We start from the raw sequence: 18,425 nt of genomic DNA, 5'->3' as shown, positions 1-18,425 counted from the left end.
CCTCCGTTTCATCACTCAGGCCCACGCCGACGTCCCCGTCGGAGGGGCAAGGTTTGTGGCGGTGAGGTAGCAAACTGCTAAAGTGTCCCTCCGTCAGAGGTCCTCTGTTCCAGCCACTTGGATGGTTCTCCTTGTGACCCCCCCCCCATCCTGAAGGGTGCTTGATTTACTGTCTTGTAAACACATAGGAAGTAGCATTGAAAACGGTTTCACAAAGTCAATAAAGCAGACATGATTTCTTGTAGTGGGGGGGTCAAGTAGCCTCCCCTCCCTTTTCCGTTACTCCCTCTCTGGCATCAATGTCTTTCCTTCGTATGTCATCTGTATGTTTTGTTCCTTCCTCCTTCTTTCAGTTCCCGTTTCCAGATTCCCCCCCCCCCCTCCGCTGTGCTCACTGCTTCTCCGGCTCTGCCTTTTTTTATTTCATGGGTTGGGGTAGTGGACAGCCAGAGCAATGGCTTTAACAGGCCTACCTGCAGGGCTGCTTAGGGCGGCTCTTTCATCTGGGCTCTGGAGAAAGAAGCCCCCAGCCCTGAAACATCTGTGTGGACCTGGGAGTGAGAGGGCCGTGGAAAACACAGCAGCGTAAGAAAGGAAATTCAAAGACCCTCAGGGAATCTTACTTTATTTTCTCCATCTCTCTCATTCGACCTTTGTTAGCTCCCCTCGCTCTATACCCCCCCCCCCCCTCCTGCTCATGATCCCAGAAAGTTTTGCTCCAACTTTTCTTTTTCCTGCCGTCGCATTTCACAGGGGGGCTCGTTCGATACTAACCCCGCCATAACTCTGCCCTGCGATGTGATCTCAGATAGCGAGGCGGCGTTTTGGCGGTTAAAGCGGGGTGTGGCAGCCTGTTGCAGCCTGCCGTGACACTTTACAGGCACCAGGAGCAGCGCCTTGAGAAAAATGGAGCCGTCGGTTCATCTGTTTAGCTGTCATATCGAATAACATAAAGCACTCAACAGAGTACATGCCTCCACCACCCACCTGAGCTAACACACACACACACACACACACACACGGAGAGAGACGGAGAAAGAGAAAGAAAGGGAATACCAGCTGTGCGTGAAGGGACTTCAACAGCCCGGTTTTTCTTGGGCATTGACCTGCCTTTTGTTCGGCATCTGTATGAGCATCAGAACCCTGACGGAATATTTATTATTCAGAAATAATATTGTTTAATCCAAGCATCTGCATGCGTCAATCCTTCATTCTTCCTGAATCAAAATGAGTGAGCTGCAGCTCCAAAAGATGACTTTTCTGAATGTTTCTTCTTATCTTCGGCCTGATGTAGTTCTGCTGCAGCCCCTTTAAAAACAAGGGGTTGGAGGATTAGAGGCGAACGTAATGTCCCTCGTGCATCATCAGCATCAGTGCTGGGGTGAGATCACCGCCCTCATGCTCCTCCAAGAGGTGAGGTATAATTGTATCACCCGTTGTTGATGCTCCATAACGTTCTCGTGGGTGTTGCAGCAGTAGCGCCTTTCTTTTTTTGGGGGGGGGGGGTTTCTTAATTTCAGGCTGCGTATCCGACTTCTGACCTCTTTTCCGCACGTTGGCTGAAGGGATTTCTTGGCTCGGACAGGGTTTGGCTTGCTGGGACGTGAGCGAAGATGCGTGCGACGTAGTTTTGAGGCTGATTTCGATCTTACATGTTCAGGGTGTGTCAACGTTTGTGCGGGAATTAAGATGATCAAGTCCACAGACTGACTTCGCTGGCTGGTCTGGAACCTCCTATCAATGTGGGCGTGAATGATTTAATAAATGGTTCGACACAGGAAAACTGCAGCAGATTAAACTATGTTGTAATGAATTAATAGCAGGAATCCAGGAGACACTAATAAAACAGGTTTGCTGAAATTTCCATCCTGTCGTCAGCAGAGGAACGCCGACAAGAATCTGATTACCCATTTTCCACTGCGTTATTGTCAAGTATTTTAAAGGCCACTTAAGAAACAGGACTTTAATGGTATCATATTTAGGATTACCAGTTAAGTATTCCAGCAGCTCGTCCCACCCAGTCAGTTTCAAGCCAACTTGAGAAGATGTAAAAAACTGGACTGAGAATTACCTGACTCCTCTCTCCTCCTCCTCCTTCTCCCGTCCCCAGGAGAACCTTTAAGGAGATAAATTTATAAAATGTTTAACAAGAAGGAAAGAAAACAGCAGGATGTAGAAAGAGGCAAAGGTGTGGGCGGGCGGGCGGTTGTGGAACCGGGCAAACTGAGGCAGGTAGCAGAGTTAAAAAGCAGGGACGAGGAGTCCAGCGGGGAGTAGAAGAAGAGAGCGCTGTCGTGTTTGTTTAGTTCACCTTCAAAAGCTTAATTATTTTACCATGCTGTGCCTGCAGAGACCAGAGGATCCACTGGGCGCTCTCCCCCGTCTCCCTCAGGACTTCACCTTTGATACACTTTCAACTGTCCCATCTGAAAATGTAAAACTTCCATCGACAAGAACTTTGCTAACCCCTAAGATCGAGCGTAGCATTTTTAGTAGCAACGCCGCCGTCTCCGTCTCCTAAATCCTCCCATGCTGAGCCAATCAATCATTCTGCGGCTCTGCGGCAGCGGGATGCCTACGGGGCGCTTTCCTTTCCAGTAACTGTCACCGAAAGGTGAATCAAAGGGGGGGAACACACTGAATGGGAAACGGCAGCCTGCAGATTTTGCTTAACCTGACTTTAAAGTGTCTAAACGCACGTTGCGCCGCTTTGCAATCGCTGATTTTTGTGCCTGGCTGACTCCTGAGGCGCCGCGGCTATCCAGCTGCATTGTTATTTTAACTGGCTGGGGAGCAGGGACCCCATAAAGGCCCCGCACAAATGGCTGAGAAACCAGGTTTTACACCATTTCAAGTTCTTCTGCATTTAGAAGATGTGGTAATGGCTTACATTTACTTGATATTTGACAGATTCATAGCACATCAATACAATAAACCCTTTCACATCTGTAAAACATATATTCTGTACATCTGGACTGTTGCTATTACACGACTGTTGCAGGGCCTGCAGAGGGTATAGCCCCTCTCACAACTCTAGATTCCTTTAGCTTGGCTGATGAACCCACATTTTCATATATATTAGCATAAATAATGAGTTTCAGATTGGATTTTTTTTTAAAAATGTGACACCTTTACTTCACTTGTAAACCAGGAATCTTGTGCAGGCAAGCACACAGCACCTCAATTTACACCAAATGGGAATGCCAGTCACTCTAGGAATTTCTATATGTTATTACTGTGGTCTAGACAGCCATAGGACAGGTGTCTTTAACAGCGATGGTGTATATCGACGTTTCTTACTGATGATTTTGTTCCAGGGACCAACGTTCTGAATAAACAGCAGCATTTAATTGGAATGACTTCTGTTTATTTTTGGAGGTGTAATGTTGGACATTCCAGCTTGGCAGAGACACAGAGGACAGGCTGGGAAAGACCAGACGGACCTTTTCATCCTGGGAAAAGAAAAATCACCTTCCCTCATTTTAGATTTGACATGTTTGCATTATATTTTATATTACCTATCTATCTATCTATCTATCTATCTATCTATCTATCTATCTATCTATCTATCTATCTATCTATCTATCTATCTATCTATCTATCTATCTATCTATCTATCTATCTATCTATCTATCTATGTATCTATCTATCTATCTATCTATCTATCTATCTATCTATCTATCTATCTATCTATCTATCTATCTATCTATCTATCTATCTAGTCACAGAAGAATCTACCATCCCTCTGCTTTTCTCCTGTTTTTTATGTCTTTACCTTCTTCCTTATCGTCCCTTCCTACAACATTCTGTCTTTTCCATTTACCTGATACTCGTCTTTGATCTCCTCTGAACTTCCCGTCTCTCTCTGGACTTTCCTTCCTGTATCTTCTACCTCTCTTCCTCCCCTCCTTCTTTATCCTGCTCTCCCCGTTCTTCTTTGATCCTCCACAATCCTCTGTGGTCTCCAACCAGTGGGACCAGTTAGACCTCGTAGGCGCAGGTCTTTTTCGCCGCTGTCGTGTGGTCGATATTACCTTCTGCTCTAAAACGACCTCTGCGTCTCACAGTGCGACCCCCACCACCAGACTCTTTGGGTGGGTTTTGGATGGTCGGGCGGTGTGTGTTTGTGTTTGTGTGTGTGTATGTGTGTGTGTGTGTGTGTGGGGGGGGGGGGGGGGGGGGGTAGTGGAGCTCAGGGACCACCAACTCTCTTTTGAACCCCTGTCCTCAGTAAAATCCCTAATGAGCTTTAACCTGATGAGAAAAAAAGAACCCCACTCAGTAAGAGAAACTAAAAATTGCCGCTCAAATCTGATGTGGTTCACCTCCGTGTGCGTTGCCAGTGCACCACCGGGCCTGTGAGTGTGGTAAACAAACCCCCTTTTAGTGCCAAAGCGTCTCCATTCACCCTCCTTTCACCCTCACCACAACTGCCAGGAATGCTTTTAACAATTCACTGTCAGACACGGAGCAACGTGGGACGCTGGAGATTGTTACATTCCAAAGTGCCGCATTTCTTTTTTCTTTTTTTTTTTAGCTGCTCTTCACATGTCAATCAGCGGCACTATCTCCTTGTCGCCCCTTTAAACCCCCTCCGTCTCCAAACATGCACCGGCCGAGTCCGCTTTTCCGCGTCTAAGGATACAGTCATCAGTGCTTTAAGCGCAGAAGAATGTGGGTCCTATGGCGGCTGTAGGACACACAAACAGAGGTTTCTCAGACTTCACTCACAGGACTCCTCCACCCTCAACATCTGTGATGTGGGTCACCGAGGAGCACCTCTCCTCTGCTGAAATGCACAAAGCAGCAGGTCTCTTTTAACAAGGAGCCTCTGGAAAAAGCAAAAAAAAAAAAAAAAAAGAGAGAGAGAAGAAAGTGTAGGTTTCCAGGATCATAACTCATCTCATCCAGTGAGTTTTCATTCCACAGATATGAGGATTTCTTGCAGGGTTCGCTTCTGATTTTAAGGCCAGTTGAATTCTGCTCCATGAATCACAACGCGCTCTGCTCTGCCTCGCTTGGTGTGAGCGATCAGGCCTGGAAGGTCACACAGATAGAGAACCATCGCCTAATGCCTGACTCTCGACAGCTCTGCTCACACACTTACAGTCGGGATAACGGTCCTGGTGAGATTCTCGGGCACATTATCAGTGCGCTGAAAGCACCTGACTGGTATGTGACAGTGGCAGTTAGTGACAGTTCTCCTTTAAAGCAGGGGGAGCGGGGGAGGGCAGGAAGGGTGAAGGATTGATCCATTTGATACCAGCCCTGCTGGGTACTTGACAGAAGCTGTCAGTGAGGCTGGAGGAGGGTGGTGCTTATCGATCAAACACCCCTCCTATCTGCTGCTCTGACCTTCATGTCCCGAGGTGCTCCGTTGGGGTGGGAGACTCTAATGAGAGACAGGGGACCTGTGTTTCGCCATCTTCTTTTTTTTTTCTTCTCAGCTTTGTGCTTTTAAAACCAGAAGAAAGAGCTAAACAGAAGAATTGCCCACTTTAAATGCAGCATCAATGCTGCGCGCTAATGCACACAAACTGTGAGTGTATGTATTTAAAATAAAATAGCAAATTCATAGACAAGAAAATAACTCGATCAAAATAGAATATGAGTGTAAGCGCCCTTAACATATAGAATTGAATAATTTAATGTCAATAATTATTTATTTAATGCTGGATTTGGAATTGTCCAACAGGTCATGAATGATAATTTCTTCCAACAAGGTCCAGCACTTAAATAAAAAACATATTTATATTCTATTCTGATTTGTCACACTATAATTTAAACTCTTTTGATAACTGCACATATCACAGAGCATTTCTAAGAGCTGTCTTTTGGTTCATTCCTGTTCATTGCTGCTGCAGAGATTGGAGAAAGAGCGCCACCTAGCGGTCTTCCAACAAGGCCTTTGCATTCATCTCAGAGCAATGATGCAGGAGCTGCACTTCTGTCCTACAAGGCTGTGGAAGAGAATCACTCTGTTCATTTATGATTTATAGGCTCCGACCTTCTCATTGGGTCTCATTTTTGAGTTGTTTCTGGAGGTGAGAAGGCGCATGAGACGCACGCGAGCGGTGGTCTGGTCAATAGACGCCCCCTACTGTTCATTTATTATTATTATTATGTTTTACCTCTGATATATTTGAACTTAAATCACTGCAGGAGAGCTAATATGCCGCAGCAACACTTGCCATCAGGTGTAAAATTCAATCTCGTTGCATTTAGACACAATTTTCTCTAAATCTGCATTTTTTTTATTCCCCACAAGCCTCATAGACACAAGCCCATTTTCTCTCTGCCCCAACCTTCCTGATCTATAAATACTCTCTCATCAGCAGAGCTTGGCTCGACCCCCGGCCTTTCTCCGTCCAGCAGGGCTGTGATTTATGGGGGCTCAGGGTGGTGCTAACCTTGCACTTGGGCCCTGGCAGTATAAATGATGACAGGTCAGTGGCACTGCGGATAGAGGGCAGAGATTTTCTTTCTTCTCCCCTCCCTCCCTTCCTCTCTCTCTCTCTTTCGTGTTTGTCCTGTTATCACTAGCATGATGAAGACATCATCATCCTCTCCAGAGAGTGTAAATAGTGCTGGATCAGGTGACAGCGTTTGGCCCCGGCCTTTGATGGGAGCTTTAATTTCATGCCTAATTTCTCTCAGCGCAGTGACGATCGATGCTGCCCTGTCTGTGCTCCCCATCCCTCTGCTTCCCTCCGCAGTGAAGAAAGAGGGAGCGAAGAAGGATAAATGTACGCAGCTGACTGATGTGTTGGCTCACCTGTAAACACACACACACACGTGCGCGCGTGCGTGCATGAGCAGCTTTCACAGGATGCAATAGGAGTGGAGATGGGGAGGTTCATTTCTGTGCTTTGTGAGCAGGGCTGACTGGAACGATCAATGCAGCTGGAACAGATAGCTTTGGAAATAAGAGCAACAAGCAAACTATGACCGCGCCGCCACCTGTGTGTTGTGCGTGCCGCCATGATAAATAAAAGCCCTCTGCCTCCCTCTCGTAGCCCCGGGGAGGCATTGAACTCTAGCCCCTCCATAATGACTTTGTCTGCCTATCGATCCAGCTATGATCCATGTACTGTAATTCTTATATCATCAGCCGCAGCCCCAGCAATAACTCCAAGTCATATTTCGGGGGCCTCCCGTCCACTTGACAACTTAATGATGCAGAGGGCCTTGCCGAGTTTGCCCCCTTCCTCCCCAACCCCCCTCCTCCTCCTGCAGGGCTCTAATTTCTCCTTGTTCTTTTAGACTAATATCAGCAAAGGCTGCTCTCTGAGGATTCTCCTGTCTGAAGCCACATATCTTCTTCTCCTCACCTGTGCACGTGCAGTGTAGTGCATGGGTTATGCTGTCCAGGACTGCCGTGCATCTGTCTCTGATTTGGCGCACAGTCCCTGCAGGCTCCTGAGGAGGCTCAGACATCCCTCTTTAGACTCTGTTCCTTTTCTGCCTCTGAGTCAGAGCTATATTTCATTGTCATTTCAACCCTCTCCTCTTAGCCTGGTCGTAATAGCAGGAGATATATGGTGCCGCATTTGGGGGGGGGCTTCTGAGCTTCCTCAGCCTTTTAGAAAAAATGTTGTCAGTGTGACAAAACAGCAGCTCCAAGGCGCCCGGGCACAAAAGCCACACCGTGCTTATCCACAGGCGATTTTTGGAATATCCTGTACTGATCTTTTTAGTAAAGAGACGGCATCTGGGTCAGGATGAGTTGGAGGAGTCACCTGGGACAGAGTCATAGCTCATCTCTGTCACGCTGTCTGGCCAAAGGCTATACAGTAGGCTGTCCATCAGTTCTGTTTTATAGGAACTGATTTAGAGGGTAGGCCTTGGATCCTGAGCTAATGAAGAAGCCTGTGATTGTACAGGACTGTCTGACACACCATGGGATGGATGAGCACCAGCCTGACAAAGAAACAGCAAAAAAAAAAGGAATTTCAATGTACGGAGCGACAGGACAGGCCGAGATGGTGAAGCCTGGACAGGAATGATATATCCTGTCATGGGTCTGAGATGAGAAAAGGCAGATCATGTTCAACCTGTGGGGAGGGAGCCAATGGAGACTTGTCACAATCTTCAGTGCCAGCAGACTTTGCAGTGTCATGGTAACCAAAATTGAGGAAATCTCACCCAATCTTGTCCTTTCACCCCCATGCAAAAAAAAGAAGCAGTATTTACATGGCGTCTGCAAAACCAGGCTTGCCCTCCTATTTAACTTCCCTTCTTTCTTCCCTTCACAGCTTCTGTCCATCCCACATCCAACAAGTAACCATCTCAAGCTTCTTCTTTCCTGCTCCCTCACACCTCCCTCCTCCTCTCCCCTCCTCTCCTCTCCTCTCCCCTCCCCTCCCCTCCCCTCCTCTCCTCTCCTCTCCCCTCCCTTCCTCTCCTCTCCTCTCCTCTCCCCTCCCCTCCCCTCCTCTCCTCTCCTCTCCTCTCCTCTCCTCTCCTCTCCTCTCCCCTCCCCTCCCCTCCTCTCCCCTCCCTTCCTCTCCTCTCCCCTCCCCTCCCCTCCCCTCCTCTCCTCTCCTCTCCTCTCCTCTCCTCTCCTCTCCTCTCCTCTCCGCCACCCCTCCACCACTCCCCCAGCCTTAATTGGGAGTCAGGGAGAGCGGTGGAAATCGCATTAACGCGGGCCCTGCCTGGGTGTGCCATCCATCTTCTTTTTTATTACGCCGCGCCGGGGCTGCCTGGGCGCTGCCGTTCGATTTGTCACCGGCCTCGTTCGCTGATAACAGGCATTTGTCATCGCCTTGCCTCCCTGTTAATGTTATCATCTCCTCCCTGACAGCCGCCCTCCGCCGGGGAGCGCCGGCGACAAAGCACATCCGTCAAGCGAATATTTCCACGGCTAAGGGGACCGCACACTGCAATAAGCCACATTAAAGCCTTTATGAAGGGCGCGCACCGTGCGCGACCGCGCGCGCGCGCGCGCCGGATCGCGTAGCGCACTTGTCAGTGCTGTAAAAGAGGAGAGGTGGGGGCCGACAGGGAGAGGACGAGGTAATTTGTTGCAATTAATTACGCAGCGAGTGCGGCTTTGTTGTGTGGGAGAGCATTTTATCTGTTGGAACGCGTCCTTCGCCTGGCTGTGATGCTATTTGTTTGATTTATAGCTTCTGCTTAGCCGAGGCGGGGCGAGCCTGCGTGTGCGCGTCTTTCCACGTGTGCGCAACGCTGTGGCATTATCCACAGAAATATACTGTAGTCCTGGTGACAGGGAGCCCTTTGTTCCGTCTGAACAGTCACACTGCCCCCTGTTTGTCCCCCTCCCAGGACTTTCCATTCGTCATTCAGAAGCGTATCAACAACTCAAAAGGTTGACTCCCAATCAACCAGCGCGCCTCGCCTCGCCTTTCCGTGCGTGATGTGTTTTCAAATGGCCGTGGAACTCAGATATGGCTGAAATGAACAGGGAAGAAAGCCCTCTGATCCCGAACTTTGTGCCGTGGTGCAGCATCCTCTTGTTTCTCAGTCTCCTCTGTGTTGTCAGGACAAGCGGGGAGTGACAGCATTTATCCATCTGCCTCAGCTGGGGGTTTTGTGGGCCCCTTGTGCGGGAGCTGACTGATGGATCTGGGGCCTACAGGCGCTGGGAGATCTGAGAGACAGAGAGGCGACACCTCTCATCCTTCAACAGAGAGAAGGACTCCAAAATCTGCCAGCAAACTTTTTACTGTCAGAGAAATTGTTAACCTTAGAAACGATGGTTTTCAGTGTGTTGTCTTGGAAAATCCAGGTTGAAACCAGGCTTCCATTGCTGTTTTATCCTTTTATTGACTCCACTTTGGACGAGCTGTATTTTTAAACACAAGACAAGCTGAGCACCAACAAACTCAGGCTAGCTCGCATTCCTGAGCACAAAAATGAAGTGTTGCTACTATGACATTCAATGTTTTCCCCCTTTTTCAGCGTTCAAGTGGTTATGAGACCTGTTGATAAAGAGTGAAGCTAATGTGCGGATTAAAACTTGGCTGGAAAGCTGTGGGAAAACAGCTCATTTTCCGTCAAAACGCTGTGAGTCGCGTAGGAATCGATTGCGAGGGCACCGACGGCGGATCTGATGTGAGCGACCATGTGAGTCCTTTCCCACATGACGAACAGCAGCTGCATATAGACTTAAGGGCAACCTTTCAAACTGGAAATAATGAATGTGTGCCAGTTTGTGCGGGCGCCAGTTGTCACGTGACGTAGCACACGACCCGCAACTCTAGAAGGTGTTATGTCTATGTCTCTAATGGCGCCCGAGGGTTCCGTAACCGTTCATCGTGGTCAGGTTCAGATGACCGTTGGACGTCAGCTCCTCTTTGTCGATGTTGTTATTGGTGGCGAACATCTGGCTGATCTCCATGAAAGTTTTGTTTCTAGTCTCAGGAATGACGAAGAATGTGTAGAGAGCCACTCCCAAGCAGATCCCACAGAAGATCAGGTAACAGTAGGGACCCATTGAGATCTGTGGTGGTGAGGGAGAGAGTTGAATTTTCATTTAAAAAATAAAAAATTCAAATTTTTATGCTCAGACCTCTAGAAAAGGAAAGACGAAGCCGATGGTGAAGTTTGACAACCAGTTCAGGCATCCAGCCACGGAGTAGGCAGCAGGTCGGTGGGACTGTTTGAAGAGCTCTGCTGTGATGAGGAACGGCACGCCAGCTGGGATGGCAACAGGTAACAGTAGACAAACAAAATCAGAGTTGAACACCAGTTCTGCTGAGCCCACAAATCCCTTTTATCAGATGTCCTGTCAGTCATCTGTTGACCCTCTCGGTCAGAATACCAGAATATTTTAGACAAGGAGAAAATTCATTAGTCCAACGTGCAGTATCTCTGAGATGTGGATTTAGGCTTAAACACATCGTTCTTCATTGTTAGATGTGAAAGCTATGAAGGAGAAATATGCCTTAATATGCTCTAATGACGAGCTTTCCAAATAATGTCCTCATTATCTGTGCGTGGTAATTGCATAGAGGAAGATTTAATGCCGTCCAACCATTAGCTACGCCATCGTTTGTCAGCATCTGTGTTACGTATGGGTTTGGGGGGGGTGGGGGTGCCGCACATGTGATGGAAATGGTATTTATCATGGCTGGCTTATGAACAATGAGCCATTAAAAGTCTAATTGTAGCAGCAGAAAACTCCCATCCTATCCACCAGACATAGATTCTGCTTCCTCGTGTAGCCCGATTTGTCCTAATTCATCATCCTCCCAGGTCCGCTCAACGTGACTCCCAAAGTCGGCAGCGATTGCCTCTTAATTCACCCCGCTCAAGTAGTACAGTGTGCAAATGACTACAGGAAGAGGTGTAACGTGCCAGCTGTGATGTCCTAATTTACAAGACAAATGAAATGCAATCTACACCCCGTCAGTAGAGGAGCAGGGAGGGAGCTTTGCCGGGTTGGTTTTTTTAAACCAGCGCCTGCTGTTGTGAAAGATTCCAGCAGGGAGCAGTGTTCTCTTACACACAGAGACGAAGGGCTACGCTGGGTGTGGAGCAACTCCTTCCCAGACCTTTAGCTGGTTGAAGCTTACCTGGGCCTATACAGAATCCAGCAATAATGCCAACAACGCAGGCCACGCTGACGTAGCGCAAGACTGGCAGCTGCACCTGTGACAGATAAAGTCAGGACTCAGTTTGAGTTGGGGGGGGCGGGGTTTGCTGGAGGAATGTATGAAACCATTTAAATTGCTAGTGTAGCCCAACTACGATTTTGGTTAAAACCGGTTCTTTTGAATTCCGATTCCAAGGCCGTCGACCGTGTCGTCCTTTGGAAAAAACAGGGGCCAAGAGAGGCGGGGTGTCGGGTGAGGCTGTACCTGGAAGAGGGCTGTTATTGTAATCCCGAAACAGCAGAGCCCCATAAAGAAGAAGCCACCAATCATGAGAGGCCGTCTGCCCAGACGCTCGATCGTAAAACACTGCAAAAGACAGAAACTGCAGTGAGCAGCGCGCAGACGGCAGAGAGACGTGACTTTTTGATCCCATTCAGGATCACTGCGACACAAAAAAAGCCACTTAACACACGGAATAATGAACCATCATCAACTATAACGTCAGACTGACTCTGGCCTGACAATATTTCCACTAAAACAGGTATTTCAGACAGTGAATCTACTAATATCATCATGTTACATGTGAAACTCACCCCCAGCATTCCAGAAATGACCTCAATGGCGCCAGTTCCCACTGTTGTGTACTGAATATACGATTCCGGGATTCCTGCATCCCTAAATATTTCATTTGTGTAGAACCAGATCTGAAAATGAAAGTGACGCATTTATTAATAAACACACAGACGCTTTCAAACTTTTTTTTCCCCTTCCTTTTTAAGCTGCTGTGCTTGTTTGGGGTTTCCGCGCGATCCATCAAAGTGATCGTTATCACCACGCCAACCATCACTCACGCATTTGAGGGGCGGCGCCTCATCAGCGCGGACTTCTGACAAGCGCTCCCCTTGAAGTTAATTTGCGCGTTCTCATTAATCACACTTGCTGATGCAACATCCATCATTGGCGAGGTGTGGACGAGACCGCGGTTGGCGCGCTTAAACGCTGTCTTCTTGATTTAGTAAGCGGACGTGAACTATTTCATCACCATTGCCGCGCTCGAGCGTGTGAGACGGAAGGCATCACACGGAACGTCGTCCACGGCTCAAGTTGGGGAGCACGTATGGAGAAGGCCAGAAAATAATGAGGCGTGCTCCTGTTGCCCCCTGCTTAGACGCTGAATCTGGTGCACAAACATATGGAGGTGCAGATGGGTGGGGAGCACCTGCTGTACTAATAACAGCAGTGTGTTTACATACATGTAAGAGCGCGCGCGCACACACACACACACACAGATTTTTGACCTACTGCGTCGATTCCGGACAGCTGCATGCCGATGTTGACCACTGTGATGGTGATGACCTGCCAGCGGACGCTGCGGTCTATGAGCAGGCCCCAGACGGAGACCGACTCGATGGAGGACAGAGAGCGCTGCTCCTCCTGCATCTCCTCCACCTCCACCTGGATGTTTTCATTCTTGCGGTACCACTTCAGGGCTGAACGAGCGAAAGAAAATCCGCTAATATCAGTCGGGTGAAGATGGTGAAAAATTTCAATTTGGGTCGGGGGAAATCTCCAAAGGCTCAACTTTGTAACCTGCAATGGTGGCATGGATGTTTCCCTTCTCTATCAACAGGTACCGTGGACTCTCTGGAAACCATGGCAACAGCATCAGCTGGATCGCAGTAGGAAACACAACCAGGGACAAGAGCAGAGGCCAGTATTCTTCCTGTGAGGGGGGAAAGACATTTACCAAAAAACCTTACCCTGTGAAAAAGCTATCATCTATATTATATCCAAGTATAAGTAAATCTGAGCCAGTGGAAATAGAATTAGAGAATTTCCTAAAATTTATTTTATTATATCATTGTTTTTCTGCTCTTAGGTCTTGTGGTTTCCTGTGTCTAATGGGACAGCTCATCCAGTTCAATTACAGATAATAGAGTCCTCTTTTCACCCCCTTCCTGCTTTCCTCCCCTGTCACCCAGTCTCATGCGTGACCAAACAGACCAGCGTTTAAACGCCAGTGGGGTGGTACCTTTCCCAGCAGCTCAGAGAGTCCCAAGACCTGAGCGAGGAAGACTCCGAGACAAATGTGAATACTGGGAATGAGGCTCAGGAAGCCTCGCCGGCTCTTGGGGGCAACTTCACCGAGGTACATCGGCACCACACTGAGACAAATACCTGAGGGTTAAAAACAATTACCATGTGCATAATTGTGTGTTTAATTAATGCATTATGGTTCTGTCTTAATGAGCATAATTTGGTGAGCATCCGTACAAGCATTTACGCTGAAAGGGACAAGAATATATACAATTATGCATTTTCATTGGCGAAAATGTGGTTAGAGATTAAACGTGATACAGTGTAATTCCTCCAGGAATGAGGCGAGCCTACCTGAGTGCACCCCCGTGATGAAACGTCCAATTATGACCATGGCAGGCATCCTGCAGGCCCTGCTGAAGCCCATCAGAGCCCCCCCAATAAAGACCAGCACAGTAGCTCTCACCAGGGTCCCTTTCCTGTGCGGACACACGGTCATCTTAAACAGGCATAGAGGATATCTCAAAGATCCATCACACACACTAACCTTCCGTATCTGGTGACCAGCCTGCTCACCAGCAGGGCGCCGATCATCCCACCAACAGCAAAGATGGACACGGTGAGGGAGTACAAGACAGTGATGAAGTTCTCATCTGGAGTCCACCCGAAGTCTTCTATGAGTGTTTCATTGTAGAATTTTTTGATGTACTGGTGGAAAACAAAAGCAGCATTTAAGGTGTCGCAGGAGTAAGTATATAAAGGAAAAAGCCAAAACCTCAAGAGTGCATTTTGTATTGAAAGAAAAACCCAAATCGCCACATCAGAATCGTAGCTTAAAGGCATTAGGTTCTGTTTGGCTCATTGTTGTGAGCTGAAGTCTCTGGTGTATCGCAAGTAAGAAGAAGCACTGACACTTTATTAACGATTTAAATGCCTTTTATGCTGCATTTAATCTGATTATGACTGTGCTGTCTCAATGCACTTCCTGTCTACTCACATGACAGGAAGTAAAATCCCATGACCATAGCGGGATCACATGCTCCCTAAAACTGTCGCACATTATTTTAGCCCCCTGGTGCACCTAGTGATGTCGAGACCACCCTACAAAAAATGCACATTTTCTATTCAGATCTATTTTGCAGGAATGTAATGATTTAAGAGGATTGTGTTAAATGTGAAACGTTATAATATGGTGGGTGTTGCACACATGAATTGAGCCACGGCCGACTGACAGGTTTTGTTATGCAACCTGTAACAGTTCATGTCCTTTTATTCCTTTTCCTCACTACTTTGTGGTGAAAGGAAGCAGGCAGTCTGGAGTAGTAATAATAGTAGTAGTAGTAGTAGTAATAATAATAATAAAACAAGAAATAACAAGAATTAAACACATTAAGCTTGGCCTGTTTGGTTGTATAAGCATGTAAGAGAAAGGAGTCCATTTATTTATTTTATTATTATCATTTGAGTACTGCTTTCAGTTTCACGCAATTTGGCACCAATTGGACCTTGTGCCACGTCTAAACCGTTCTAACAGAACCAGCGAGTCCCACATGGACGTGTGAAGTCACATGGTTAAAATAGGTGCACAGCGCTTTTTTTGTGACAGGGTGACACGTTTCGGTTGGTACAGAACTACACTCACTGGCCACTTTATTAGGTACACCTGTCCAACTGCTGGTTAACACTTAATTTCTAATCAGCCAATCACATGGCGGCAACTCAGTGCATTTAGGCATGTAGACATGGTCAAGACAATCTCCTGCAGTTCAAACCGAGCATCAGTATGGGGAAGAAAGGTGATTTGAGTGACTTTGAACGTGGCATGGTTGTTGGTGCCAGAAGGGCTGGTCTGAGTATTTCAGAAACTGCTGATCTACTGGGATTTTCACGCACAACCATCTCTAGGGTTTACAGAGAATGGTCCGAAAAAGAAAAAATATCCAGTGAGCGGCAGTTCTGTGGGCGGAAATGCCTTGTTGATGCCAGAGGTCAGAGGAGAATGGCCAGACTGGTTCGAGCTGATAGAAAGGCAACAGTGACTCAAATAACCACCCATTACAACCAAGGTAGGCAGAAGAGCATCTCTGAACGCACAGTACGTCGACCTTGGAGGCAGATGGGCTACAGCAGCAGAAGACCACACCGGGTGTCACTCCTTTCAGCTAAGAACAGGAAACTGAGGCTACAATTTGCACAAGCTCATCGAAATTGGACAATAGAAGATTGGAAAAACGTTGCCTGGTCTGATGAGTCTCGATTTCTGCTGCGACATTCGGATGGTAGGGTCAGAATTTGGCGTCTACAACATGAAAGCATGGATCCATCCTGCCTTGTATCAACGGTTCAGGCTGGTGGTGGTGGTGTAATGGTGTGGGGAATATTTTCTTGGCACTCTTTGGGCCCCTTGGTACCAATTGAGCATCGTTGCAACGCCACAGCCTACCTGAGTATTGTTGCTGACCATGTCCATCCCTTTATGACCACAATGTACCCAACTTCTGATGGCTACTTTCAGCAGGATAATGCGCCATGTCATAAAGCTGGAATCATCTCAGACTGGTTTCTTGAACATGACAATGAGTTCACTGTACTCAAATGGCCTCCACAGTCACCAGATCTCAATCCAATAGAGCATCTTTGGGATGTGGTGGAACGGGAGATTCGCATCATGGATGTGCAGCCGACAAATCTGCGGCAACTGTGTGATGCCATCATGTCAATATGGACCAAACTCTCTGAGGAATGCTTCCAGCACCTTGTTGAATCTATGCCACGAAGAATTGAGGCAGTTCTGAAGGCAAAAGGGGGTCCAACCCGTTACTAGCATGGTGTACCTAATAAAGTGGCCGGTGAGTGTATATCTGATAGTATCTGAGGCTGGTTTGACCCACAGTCTGACCAAAATGATCCTGACTCTGAAATAACAGTAACAGTATGTTGAGAGTGACACGTAAAAGCCAGAACGATAGATTAAACAGGATACTTCTAAACTGGGTAAAACATGACTGATAAACAAATATACAGTAAGAAATTAGCCTCAGATTTCTTTTAAATAGAGACAGGATTCTTCCAAGAAAAATCAGAATTAAAAAAATGACTAGTAGGGCCCATTCAGGGACACCTAATGTAGGTCTGACGTAATCTGATTAGAATAAAAATGGTCTAGAAAGTTAATATAATGAAAGTTAATATAATACAGTAGTGAAAGTCAACAACAACAATAAACAACTGAGAAATAATTTACAAAAGGGAACCCACAAATTGACAAACCTTCCCAGGCACCTAAAAGGTGTATTAATATCTTTACAGAACAGGTAAGAAAGAAATTAACTGGACAAACTTGAGTCACAAACATGGAATAAGATGAGAAAATCCCAGAATACGTGGGAGTGCATCGGCGCTCACACACTGTTGAACAAGATTTATCTGTACTTTATCTGTACTTCAGCGAATCAGACGAAAAAACAGTCACATGATGGCTAAAACATAAAAATCCCTGACATTTAATACAGCATGCAGCAGTCTCAAGACCAACGGATACACAAACCCGCATGAATTCACGTGGTGATATCTTGGTTATCATCACGTGTGATCTACGCCTACAGTCCAATTACCTGCGGTTCCTGCGCCGAAGCTATGTAACATTTCATCATTATTCTGTTTTCTGGCCATCACCTTAATGATAATACTGAGGGTGTTAGGTGAAGGTAATGGCACCAACCTCTGCAGGAGAGTTGACAACTGCCAGATTGTAGCCATAGAGCAGAGAGCTGCCGAACGACGACAGCAAAGCTGCTGCCAGGAGAGACTTTGTGAGATGCTGCAGAAACAGAGAAAAAAAATTAGGTGGCAAAAACAAATGGTGGAATAAGCCCCGCCCCTCCATTTCAGGTAGTGAGCAACATGTGACCGTTAGCGCAGGTGAACGCACCAACCCCGCCCAGATCAGCTTCCTGCATCATCAGGATTATGATGCATCACTTTATTTCTTTAGATCACAGGCATTTAGGACGTTTTACGATCCAAAGAAGCTAATTCATGATATTCAGTAGACAGAAAAAAAAAAACCCAAAATGTATCAGAATTAAAATAATTGTGTGGCAAAAAACACCAAAGCGTTGTGACAATGATATGACACGAACAAACTGAAGTTTTAAACACTCACCGTCCTGATCTTAACCTTCTCCACTAAAAGTCCCTCCGCCATTTATTCGTCAATAAACTCCCCTCCTATTCGATTACTGGACTCAGGAACGGACCATCTGCTTTGTAAAAACTTCTCCGCGCTGCCATTTGTAGCTTCGACCCGCGTTGTTGTGTCACATGTGTGGGAGGCGGGTCTGCTGGGTTCGGCGCGTCAAAACTTCGGGACGCGCGCCCGTGAGCGCCGAGAATCGATTATTAATCGATCAGCGCGAGGCTGATCACAAGGTCCGCGAGGTGGATCGGTCCATGACAATGTGTTCTAATGTCGGGGATGAGATTTCCAAAAGAAAGTTAGTTGGTTCAAAAAAGTGGTAAAAGTTCCAGTGAGACTCTTGATATGATATAATATCATATATAATATGAATAATACATTTGCTGGGGGGAAACAAATTAAAATCACTTTATTTCCACATCGCCAACATAAAGCATGCAAATATCCCAAATAAAAAAACGTTTTTTCAAAACTTAAAATCCAATTTAGCTCTTGTAAATATGTGACAGATGTATTTATTCTTCTGTTGATCTTAAGGGAGTTTTTGAGTCAATGACCATTGATAAAAAAGGAAAACCCTCTCCCAGAAAGGGGTTCAGCAAATATTATAAGAAAATTATAGCAGA

General features: G+C 46.8%; 1 protein-coding gene across 1 annotated transcript; it reads right to left on the bottom strand.

The window, feature by feature from the left end:
- Positions 1 to 9,774: 9,774 nt before the first annotated feature.
- Positions 9,775 to 17,913, bottom strand: slc2a15b (solute carrier family 2 member 15b). Its single transcript, XM_029851344.1, has 12 exons — positions 17,767 to 17,913; positions 17,323 to 17,421; positions 14,149 to 14,309; positions 13,956 to 14,080; positions 13,597 to 13,742; positions 13,155 to 13,287; positions 12,867 to 13,054; positions 12,158 to 12,268; positions 11,829 to 11,930; positions 11,544 to 11,619; positions 10,538 to 10,665; positions 9,775 to 10,468 (listed from the first exon to the last, which is right to left on the bottom strand). Exons 1-12 carry the CDS (start codon positions 17,806 to 17,808, stop codon positions 10,250 to 10,252), a joined length of 1,530 nt encoding a protein of 509 aa, XP_029707204.1. The 5' UTR covers positions 17,809 to 17,913; the 3' UTR covers positions 9,775 to 10,249.
- Between the last annotated feature and the right edge of the window lie 512 nt (positions 17,914 to 18,425).

The sequence above is a fragment of the Takifugu rubripes genome, chromosome 17 (assembly GCF_901000725.2).
Source record: "Takifugu rubripes chromosome 17, fTakRub1.2, whole genome shotgun sequence".
NCBI lineage: Eukaryota > Metazoa > Chordata > Actinopteri > Tetraodontiformes > Tetraodontidae > Takifugu > Takifugu rubripes.
The sequence above is the reverse complement of the archived record's forward strand: the minus strand, read 5'-3'. Positions and strand labels throughout refer to the sequence as shown.